This window comes from Perna viridis, chromosome 1 (assembly GCF_037379345.1).
Source record: "Perna viridis isolate PV_CMFRI_1.1 ecotype Kerala chromosome 1, ASM3737934v1, whole genome shotgun sequence".
Taxonomy (NCBI): domain Eukaryota; kingdom Metazoa; phylum Mollusca; class Bivalvia; order Mytilida; family Mytilidae; genus Perna; species Perna viridis.
Window position 1 is genome coordinate 24,934,318 of NC_142445.1, and position 12,139 is coordinate 24,946,456.

Below are 12,139 nucleotides of genomic sequence, written 5' to 3' on the forward strand. Positions count from 1 at the left end.
TATTCTTCTGAAATAGATATCCTTTAATGTAAAGGGATATCATTGCTTAAACATTGTCTTGTCTGGTATGGAGGGGATCCTTATATTAGGTTGGCACTGTAAGAGTTAAAAACTCAGGTTAAGTTGTTGGCAGTCTAGGATAGGAGCCTTATCAAAGTCTGATTTCGTCAGAGCTTTAGACAGTTGTTTTGCAGTCCAACCCTATTTGGTGGGCTCATTATGTTAAAAGCTTTAGACTGACTTCTCTTGCTGTTCAGCCCTATTTGGTGAGCTCATTATGTTAAAAGCTTAAGACTTACCTCTCTTGCTGTTCAGCCCTATTTGGTGGGCTTATTATGTTAAAAGCTTTAGACTGACTTCTCTTGCTGTTCAGCCCTATTTGGTGGGCTTATTATGTTAAAAGCTACTATCACTTTAAAGTTCCTTGCTGTCCTGCACTGCTTTACTGCAGGATGGGCTCATCGTATTAGTCTAATGTCTTAGGAGCTTTAGACTTGAGCTTGCTTCCTGTTAGAAGCATTGGCTCTTTATATTAGTCATGTATTTGTCTTGTTTTATATGTGTTTGTCTCCTCCCCAGCCCTACTTGACTGAAGAATAGGCTCATTATGTGAACCTGGTGTCATAAGAGCTGCTTGCCTCTTAAGCCTGTTTAATATCAAGATGGACTCATTATATTTGTCTGCTGTTATAAGAGCTTTTTACTTACAAATACCATAGCTGCTTTCTGAGCCTGCTTCACTCAAAAGGAAAGGATCATTTTTATTTAGTCAGTATCTTTTTAGTAGGACTATTTTTGAGTACCTCCATTTTGATAGTTTGTGCGTGACAAGCTCAATAAGTTTAATTCAACTTGAATTTCACTTTTGTCTTAATTGACAAGAGAAAGATGTAGAAATGTTCGGGAAACTAGAATTGATCCCAAACTTTAATTGGTCCAGAAAGACCCTGAATCTACTGATGAGCCCATCTCTCCATTCATCTTTGCCTTGAATCTCATCAAGGAAGAGAAAATGTTAATTTCTGTACTGGTTCAATTTTTCTAAGGTTACTAGATAGAGCAAGAAGTTTGTCACAGTATCTCAGTGTAAGGTAACAAATCATTTGTAAAATGACAAAGAGAAGTGTAAAGTTGTCTATAAGTCAATGACTGTACCTAAAGGCATGAAAAACATTAATTGATATTGTGGACTAATGAAATTACAAAAAAAAGAAAAAGAAATAGTACCCAAAATTCCAAAATTCACTTTCTGATACTTTTGAATGAAAATTATTTGTGCATTAATAAATGTCATGGCATTTGTTCTGGATGGAAATGATAAAGATGTAATAGCAGGTAGAGACAAGATATAAACTGAAACATATCATTATCCACAGAGTTTTAACTAATAAAGATGTAATTATTGTGGAAAAAAAAATTCATAGGGGTAAATTTAAATTTTTATTTGGTGCATTTAAACTTGATCACCTGCTAACAAGATTAAATTCATTTGTAATCAAACACTGCTGACGTGATATCAGGACTAAATGTCAGTATTGGAAAGGAACAAGACTCCTTGTCCCTGAAGAAACAACAGTTTCCTTTGAGAATAGGGTGAAAAACTTAATTTGACACACTGCTATGATGTTCATTTCATCTTATGTATGACATTGTGATGAATTCTTTATGACAAATGCTTAGAAGTTAAGGTTATAATAAGAGGGTCAGATTTGAAAGTCATTCTGACTAAGAAAGAATTTGATTGAAACTTCTTCAACTCTGATTTTTGAAACTGTCAGATATCTGAGAGAATATGGTTGATATTAAGTGGGTGGCCTGACTTGATGGGTTAATGGATTCTGAATAGATGAAGATCCCTGCAGGGAGGGAAGTAATTTGAAATTAGGATACTGCTCAGGAGTCACATCCTCACTGTGACCCTGTAATATGATGTGGCAGAATGTTCTGGTAATGGTTCAAAATGACATCACTATATAAATGGTCTCATTCATATTCTGTGGCAAATAGTATCTTCCTACAAATCATAAGGATTTTAGAAAGAAATTGGCTAGCTTTTCTTCAGTAGAGTTCAACTGTAGAGTCCCCAAATATATATTATAACTAGAAAAAGAAGGGTCTTTTACCTAAAAGCCAAATGGCTAATTAAATCAAAAAAATCTGTATGATTAATATCGCTAGGTAGATTAAAATGAAAGATAGATGTTCTGCCAAATTTGTAAATGATACAGAAATATATAATACTTTATTATAGGTAGGTATTTTTGTAGGATTCTAATTCTTCACATATTTCCAGGTGTGCAAGGGTGTTAATTAATGTTTTTGTACTGTTAATTGACAATATCTTTTGTTTTCTAATTGCTGTTAAAGTTTTATCTGTATGTCCTCTACCTGTTGTGGTTTGTCCTAATGAGTTGTTTATACCCCCTTAATATAAAAACTTGACATTTCCAATTGTGTTAAAACAATAGGCTGTGTTACTAACAGGTGTTGTGGGCATTGGACCACTGGACCTGAAAATGGAGATATACCTTATTTACAATGGACTAATACTAATGTTTCTTAGGTTAAAAATCAATTAAAATGTAATTGTAATAAATTTGAAATTGGGGTTCCTAGGTTGGTAAAAGGTCGCAAGTCTTTTTTTTAGGTATGTTGTGTGATGAGTTTGGAAACCCATCAAGTTAAATGGGTTAGCTGTACTTGCAGTGTACTTTAGGCTGAGTACTTGTAACTGTCGCTATCATGATTTGTTTTTAAAGTTCAAGACATGACAGCAAAAAAACGATGGTCCAGATATCCAGTGGATAGAGAACTTTGGACCCCTGTCATGACACGAAGATTTGGTTTCATGATTAGTAGCATATTGTCAATAAGTTCAAATTTATATTGTTTCTTTTTTAAGAGTACTATTTAAGCTTATGTATGATTACAATACATAAAACAGATTTTTAAAGGAGTTAGCTTTCCTTCCAAGCTAATTAGGCTGGGATAAGGATTGACATTCATGACTTCATTACTTAACCAGAACTTGTATTAGAACTTATTTTGAAGTATTTGATGATTTCCAGTTTAAGTTATTTAGAACTCAAATCCTTAAGCTCTATGCTTTTACCCTGATCTTGCCATTTGTTATACAACTTTCTTTTTTACTATTCTTTTTGACTACTGCCTAGACTCTATTGGTTCTGACTACTGCCTAGTTTGTATCAGTTCTGTAATTTTATTATTACCCTTCATGCAGTGCCAGTCGTTCGTTTCCGCTCTCACTAACTACTGTAGACTGGCCTTTCAAAATTCTCTGACATTATTTAAATCAAATGTCATTTGATAATCGGATAATATCATGTAAAATCTTCATCATTTTTCTGACTTTGCAAGATTCTTTCATTTTTTAAGAGGGCTGGCTGCAGTGTTTAGAGTGAATTTCAAACATCAAACCCTGTGTCAGAGTTTGTGAAATCCTACCATCTTTTTGCCGCCCAGATACAGTTTTGGGACACTTCCCCAGAGCAGTACATGTATCAATATACACCTTAACCTGATTTCTATTCTGCCTTTAGGTCAACATGTTCTCATCTACAACCATAAAAGATTGAGAAGTTTAGAAAATTATCGATAAATACTCAAATTGTATACAACCTTTCATACACAGAACAATTGATGATTTTTTTTCAATAGCCAAATTTGATGGGATATTAAAAGTGCTATCAACATTTTAAAGACAAAACCTCCTATTTGTAAATCTCGAAAATTTTATGGCTGATAAGGCAAAGTTAGTATTTGTTTGAGACCCAGATTATTGTAATTTAATATTGACTCAAGATGTTTATAAAATTACATAATACAAATTTTATCAATCAGCACTAAGTGTCATTAACCACTGAGAAGCTAATTGAATTGTTACAGTGAGAAATGTCTCCAAGGTCCAAACACTCATAGATCACTGAACTTTTCTTATTGTTAAGGGTGTACTGAGGAACATTTTACAAATGAGCCGAAACTAATGTTTTACACCAATTCTGTGTATGATTTGATCAACTTTAATGTGGGTAACAACTTGCTCTGACATGTTCGTGTTTTATATTGTCCCAATAACTAGATCTTGCCAAAGATTTGAGAAGGTTTATGTAACAATATTGCCAATAGCAATTATAAAGTGTCCTGGAACATTTAAGATCAACATTGTTTTTAAGGCAAGCCAGAGCAGGCAAGAGCATTTTCACAAGAAATTCATAGGAAATCAAGCCCACACTGCTTCTTTAAATATTGCCTTATGATTTTGTTGGCAAAGCTTTGATGCTATCAATAAGGTAATTCTGAAATGAGCTTCACAAGTACTGCTTATCCTAACTGGCTATGGCTGATGTAGTTTTATGTTTAGCACTGGTTTGAAAAATTTTAATGTGGAACTTGTGACTATCCAAACGTCCTCTGTTTTGACTTTAAATCCATGTCTATTGACCTTCTCATTCGAATGACCAACTCTCAGCCACTTGTAAACACAAATTTTGTCCATCTGTAGATCACAAGTAAATGCAAACAAATAAACACAAATTTTCTGTGCCATGGTTTTATGATGGTAAGTTTACCCAGGCAGTTTATAATGCCCTTTAGTACACTCTCCAAAACAGGTGGTCCAAATATAAATTAGATTGTTTACCAATATTTGGGTGTAGCCGTTAGTAGGGTTGTGTTGAATCTTCAATTTTTAGTGTATCGTAATGAGTTGTGACTTTTGATATTTTTGAGACATTTTAAAAGTGATCTTTTAGAGGTTATAGGAAAACACACTCCTGACAAGATATTAATGTGGTAGAATGGTTGTTTATATGTGGTTTAAAAGCTGAAAGTCTGTTTTGACATATAAATCAACTGATTCAACCACAGACTGGTGATTCAGTACATTTGTGAATGACAGCTTTGCACATTTAAATGTTCAAGTGCAAATTGATTTCATATAAGTCTATTTCATTAGTTCTTGTTTGGTATAGGTCAAATGTAAGAGAAATGACTTTGGGCAGCATTAAAGAAGCATTGCATGACTCAAGGTATAAGCTGCTTCATATCAGAGGTTCTAATTACATATTATTAAAGTTAAGACCATTGAAATGAAGTGGTATATCTCTAATATTCCTTAAAATTAAAAACAAAAAAAGGAAAGTGTAAATATAGGACATTCAAATTGAGCTGTTATTATTTTTTTATGAGAACAGATGCAGCAATGTCTTGAAATCATCCTGATTCCATTCAAATGACATGGTATTGACAGGAGTCATAAAAAATGCATATAAATGAGCTAATTCTTTCTCTTTGTAAGTGTTTCAAGTGAGACAGCTTTCCTAAGTGACTTTATGTTGTCAGTTGAGATCACTGTGACCCATTTCTTATGCTTTGGTAATTTTTGCCTTGCTCGGGCTTCATTTGAATTCTACTTCTAAAGAAACAGTGGACTGCTGATTCAACAGTTACCAGGTAGTAGAATTATGATCAGGGAGTTTTCTACTTGTTCAATTTTGATTTTCTGCTCCATTTCTTAAAGTTTTCCTTCACCTTTGTGGAGAATCATTAGATCTAGGTTTTTGGTATCTAAAATCAAAAAGATTTGATGATGAAACCACCTGCCAGATGTTATATAGAACCAGAGTAATGCATGTAGAAATTTTCAATATCCGGGCCAATTTATGTGATATGTATCTACCTTATAGAAATATTAATCTGATATAGTCTTTTTATAAGCACTGGGCTTGCCAATAAATTATATTTCATTCATAATTTAATATTTAGGGCAGGAAACATGGTTTGAAATAGTTTTGATCTAATATTTTTATGATATGGGTCAGATTTTGTGTATTGGGAGATTACCTACAATTTTACCTGATATTGTCAGGTAAATTGTTTGATGTGATTATTATGTAATCAGAGGTGATTTTATCGAGGTTCTCTCCTGATAGACATACCACCCCTTTAAATGTTGTAGTTTAGGTGATTTATGTAACAATATCATCGTAACAGTTTTAATGTTTTACTTTCTAAAAATTTGATAAGATATTTAGAAACTTATCTCAAAGGAAGGGATAGCAACATTCAATAATCTCGTGCAGTGTGTACCATGCACTTGTTTAGTTTGTGGGCTTTTATGATTTTACATGCAATCATCAGCTCAAAAGAATTTGATCTTCATGGAAATAACTTGAAACATGTACTTTAGTAAGAAAATGTTTTATTCAAAGTTTATGCAGACCACCTATGCAGCTTTGATGCAGAAAAAACAACACTTTTTAAACAAGATACAAGTTTTTTATTTTTGCATTAATTTAATTTTGAGTTGTTAAAAGATAAAGCATCAGGGTTGATTTCATGAAGAGTGGCAATTGATGACAGAAGGATTAGTTTTAAATTTTATGTTTAGCATCTACTTTTTTCATCATTTCTAGGCTTGTGTCTAAATTTTATGAATTTAGAAGTTATTGATCTCAGGAAGACATCCCATGATAAACCACATTTTTGAATGAAGAGTACACTTTCTAAGATTTAAGGGATTTACAGATATTATATTGTATAAACAACTGATCTACTTTCACTTTCACTTTCTACTTTCAGATTCAACTTGCCCCATGATGACCATAATAAGTGTGCCAAATATAACAATGGTGATGAAGACAACAATGTAATGTCCCCGACAATGAACCACAACATTAGTCCTTGGACCTGGTCCAAATGTAGTGCAGCCCTTCTTACCAAATTTATTGAGTATGTTGTTAGAGTTCTATGATGTTGGGCTATGTTTTGGAAAGAATTGATCAACTTATGATGAGCTGTGAAACTGATCTTTTAATACATAACATAATTGAATACCATCTTTAAGGCCATTCAAAAAATTCTTTGTTCTCAGCCAATTCATTTTTATGAAAATTATTGATGAAGATTTGGAGTAATTTTGTTACACTGTTTACTGACCCTTCCCCATAAAAAAGTGATGAGGGTGCTTTTAATATATATTTATCCAGAAATGGGACCTGAGAACCAAAAAATTAATTTAAGTCAGCCTTGCTAGGAATCTGAAAAATCAATTGCTTTATCAATTATAAATATTTTATGGAGAATTCTTATTTTCTTGGTCATTGCTCAAATAGTAAATAGAGGATGTTTAGTGTAATAAATTCCTATGAAAACTACAATGTAAGAATGTTTCAGTATTACACAGTGATAGGTAAGCCTTCTAAAAAGAGTTTTAAAATCTTAATTCAGTATACTGACTCTTTTGTATATTTTCATTGATGCAGTGCAGGTTCAACGGAATGTCTGGTAGACAGACCGGGCACTACCAAGTTTGCCCAACCTATTCACCATGCTGAACAAGTTGCCAGATACTATGATGTTGATAGACAGTGCCAATTATCTTTTGGGAAAGATCATGTTATTTGTCCATTTATGGTATGTATTACCATGGTTACATTAGTAGAGATGCTTATCTTTGTGGATTCTTCATATGTTTTTTTCAAATTTTTTTGACTACATATTACACACTACCAAATGTAAATCTCTCCATCTTCATAATGACAAAAATCAGGTTTTTACTAACTATTTTTTAAAAAAAGTTTGGGTTATCTTTTAGTTGCATAAACGGTCTGCTTCATGTAAAAGGAGTCTCAATTAGAAGCATCCATGTTAGCAGGATGGAAAATAGATAATTTTGCACCAATTTTTACATCAGAGTAGAACAAATCAGGTTCCAAAACAAAGCATGTTTTGCATAAGGCCTTGGTTTACATCAATATATACCATAATCCAGACTGCTGGTGCAGATTAAAGGAAAAGGGGGTGGGATGGAGGGTTTGATGTAGGGTTTTAAAAAAATGGGAAAAAAATGACCCTGTTAATAGAATGTGTATTATTTTAGAATAATGACTGTATGAAGTTGTGGTGTACAGATTTGAAAGATACAGACAAGAAATGTAGAACTTTACATATGCCATGGGCTGATGGTACATCATGTGATTCTAATAAGGTAAAGACAATTGTAACCATGATACAGTGAAACCTGTCTAAACCCAACACTGGAAAATCTAAAAACCTGTCTAAACCAACCACTAGAAAATCTAAAACCTGTCTAAACCAACAAATGGAATATCTAAAACCTGTCTAAACCAAGCAGTGGAAAATCTTAAACCTGTCTAAACCAAATCCAGGAAAATCTAAAACCAGGAGAAAAACGAGTTATGAATAATTGCAATAGTGAACTTCAAAGAGAATCGTCATAATCAGCACTTTGACTACCATCAATGTCAATTTGGATAATTAAAAACAAAACAAAACCCAAAATCATATTTGGAAACTTTTACAAAGGAAATAGCCTTATTTCATAAGTTTTTCAGGACAAATTATACCACTGATTCTACACATTACATTCTAAACCTAGACTGCTTTGTCCCCTTTCCATTTTGCCTAACTTTGTTGATCATCATCCACTTTTCATACTTTTATGCCCCCCCCTAATCTTCTCACCTGAGAATGTGAGATAGTAGTGTGGGATTTCCATTTAACCAATTCTGCCTATTGAATTCTACTTAAAACCTGTATCTTCCCAAGTCAGACTAAAGTTTGTAATTGTTTTGGCACTGCACCAGTTCTGATAAATTATTGGAAGAATTTGTGTCAGTATCTCCACTTTCCAACTAGGACATGATACTTGGTGAACAGAATTATAAATCAAAACCTGCCTAGAGCATGGATAATGTATAGATTGAAAATGATTCCTCATGACAAACTGTCTATCTAGAGCTGTAGAGGCAATTTAAAATCAGGCAGAAAATGTAGGCAATAATGTAATGTGTTTGATTAGATGTCAGGTAGCAAATGATTTGTCTTAAAACCAGTTAAGAAAAAAAAGGCGGTCAGTGGGGAAATTTGAAATAAGGTAAATAGTGTAAGCGTTTATGTATTGTGTTCGATTAAATATTAGGTAACAAGTCATTTGTCTAAAAACCAGTTAAGAAGTAAAAGAAGCTGATTATTTGGACTACATGTGAAGTGGTTTGTCTACAGTGTGTTTAATGTCTATTACATAATTCTGCTACCATGTTAAGCTTCGGCATTCTGTGTGTTTCATAACCTCACTTTTTATTCGTATCATTGAGTCAATTTATTAGAAGAGCATGCAGTTATTTAATCCAATACAGATTTGATTATGTAAATTGTCTTGTAGTTATATGGGGCGCTGTCATTATATGATACCATGCATTTTGAAGTATCATTAAATTTTAAAATTAGAAACATGATGGATCCTATTATATCTTTATGACACTACATTGATTTTTAAGTTTATATTTTGGAATAAGTTGCCTTATTTTTACCTTCTTCGTCAGCACAACTCTGTCCGTCTACCAATCACACTTCGTGTACATATTTAGTGTACTCTGTTACTCAAGAAGTTTTGAACCATTACTACTGAGTGAGGTCTATATTGAAATTATCTTGTTCATTGCCCTTTTGTGTAACAGATTTCTCAGCTCCTATTGGAAGGAATGCTTAATTGCTTAGATTACATGATGACTTAGTGTATACGTACTTCGTCCCCCCTTTCCAGTGTATACGTACTTTGTCCCTCCTTTCCAGATTCCTCACTAACCTACTTCCAGTTTTCTGTACAACCTTATTTGACATTAATGGTCAAAAGGGTGTATTCTGAGTATGACAAAGTGTGAAACTTTTTGTTATTAAAACTTTGCACAGTATTTAAACACAGGTTGTAGTTCTGCACCATGTAACAATTTGATGAGATGTAGGTCCATGCAAGTATCAGTCTTGTTTTTCTTTGGAATAGGTCCAATGTTTCCTGTGTTTCTTTGCATTAAAACACTATTTCTGGTATCTAAATATAGGTATTTTGCACAATTAATGTAAATTGGTCTTATATAAAACTTATGATATAAACAGGAATGAATTGCTTAATCATTCTTTGTAAATATATACCTATAAACATTCATTAAATAAGAATATAGTGCTCTGAGTAAGGGAGATGGCTGGTCCATCTTTATTGATAAATGTAACACTAGGGCCATCATTTAGAGAATAAGAAGTATTCAAACCTGGGATTAATCCAAAACTTTGGAAAAGGAGGGGTCTTGAAAAAAGGGGGGTCTTGGATTTTCATAGCTCATTTTTGCCAAAATAATGCTCAAAATTAAAAAAAAAAAAAAAAAAATCCCAAAAAGGAGATTTTAACCCCTGTAATTCCCTTTCCATGGATCTTTTAACTTCTTGAAAATTTTCTGTTGTACTTTTGTAAAACAAGTTTCTTTAAGATATTGTCTATTGATCGATCTCTGTTGGGAAATCTTAACATTAACTTCATACTGTCATATTATTGTCTCCTAGCAAGGTATGTAGGATTCAGCTATTTGAGGCATTGTTTACGATGTCATTTGCAGTGTCGGAGAAGCAGCCGTTTTATGATTATTTTATTGGTATACCATTGCATAATGGGATAAGGAGAAGAATTTATAGTTTAAATGATGAATTTACATGATGCTTTTTTACATTAGGATCCGATTAATATCTGGATAATGACATAGTGCGTTAAAGATTTAATGGCCATCTTCTGTCTCTTACATCATTTTACTATCGCTTTTGTAAAGTATAACTTCACTTTGTTTACTCATCGTGAAATCATGTACACTTTTTGTAATTTTTATTATCATATCATATTTATGTATACAATGATGTTATGGACTGAATATGGAAATTTATGCCCTTGTAAGAAAAGGCATTTCTGACTGGCATGCATCTTCCATCATTTTGTATTTGATCTATAGTATACCGCTTTTAATTGTTTCAATGCATGCATTGTTTGTATAAGTTGATACATGTGAAATCGTCTGAAACTTTAACATTTGAAAATGATAGGTAAATATCAGTTTCGATAATGTCAAGATAATATGCTTCTTATAAAATTTTCCAGACTTGCTGCCTTGATTTGAATTCAATTATTCAGTGCCATTGTTGTAAGTTATATCCATAACAAGGATAATAAAACTACCCTAGGGAATTATTGTACTCATATTGGAATATCAACCAAGCAAAAATATATGATTTTTAGTTTTTATGCACCCTTTTTAAGCCATTTTTCAAGTGGTTTGACATGAGAAATGCACTTAGTGTCTGATGGGTATGGTCTACTATACAGTACGATTTGGTATAGTGATGAGTATTTATGCACGTATCCAAATTTGTTTTTTGCAGGTGCAATCGTACCAACTATAATGGAACTTTACAAAAAGTTTTTTTTTATTATTTATATAACATTATACATTTGTAAATTCAAAATACCCTTCAACCAAATTGTCTCCCAAACTCCTGATTTTAGCTTTAAATGCATACCTGCAGTGTATATTGACGATGCTAGTAATACATTAATATGTATTTATCATTAAACCAAAACGCTGACTTTAGGTTTTTGTCAGAAAGGCTATTGGAAAACTTTTAAATTTTTTTTTCTATAACTTTAGTGGTGTTGGCATGGTGTGTGTAAATACAAGAAGAAGTACAAACCTGTAGACGGAGGATGGGGGAAATGGGAGGAGTACGGAATGTGTTCGAGAACATGTGGGGGAGGCATCAAAACATCAATCAGAAGATGCAGTAGCCCAAGGTATTACTATCTTTTATTGGTGATTGGTAATTTGAAATTTTGAAATGTAAATGGAATCAACTGTTATAGAAATAATATAAGGAAGGCACCACCATAGATGCCAACAATTAATTTTTTTACTATTGAACTGCGTGGAAATCAAAATGTATTGAGTTATCATGTTTTGTTTGTGTCACCAACAAATGTTTCTTTCACACCTTTGGTCCATTACAGGCAGGATTTTTTTTCAGCACCATTAGGTATACTGGTCTGACATTTCTACCCTTTCTGCCTGTTTTGTTTTCATATAATTATTATAGATCTACTTTTTTTTATGCTGTAAAAGTCCTATTATTCTTGGGGTACCAATTTTTGTGGTTTTTGTGGGTAGGCCCAACGACGAAAATTGGCTCCATTGAAGATGAGATTCCCTTTGATCTTTGTACTGAAAACCTCAAAACCGCAAATTCAAGAATCCACGAATTTGTGTTTCTTCCCTAATCCATGAGA

General features: G+C 32.9%; 1 protein-coding gene across 1 annotated transcript in view; it reads left to right on the top strand.

Moving 5' to 3' along the window:
* Positions 1 to 12,139, top strand: part of LOC148627930 (A disintegrin and metalloproteinase with thrombospondin motifs 9-like) — a 133,217-nt gene that overhangs the window by 68,669 nt on the left and 52,409 nt on the right. Inside the window, exons 9-12 of the mRNA XM_088581830.1 lie at positions 6,601 to 6,750; positions 7,284 to 7,434; positions 7,901 to 8,008; positions 11,508 to 11,650. Coding sequence (XP_088437956.1) covers positions 6,601 to 6,750; positions 7,284 to 7,434; positions 7,901 to 8,008; positions 11,508 to 11,650 — 552 coding nt within the window. The remainder of the gene's footprint in view (positions 1 to 6,600; positions 6,751 to 7,283; positions 7,435 to 7,900; positions 8,009 to 11,507; positions 11,651 to 12,139) is intronic.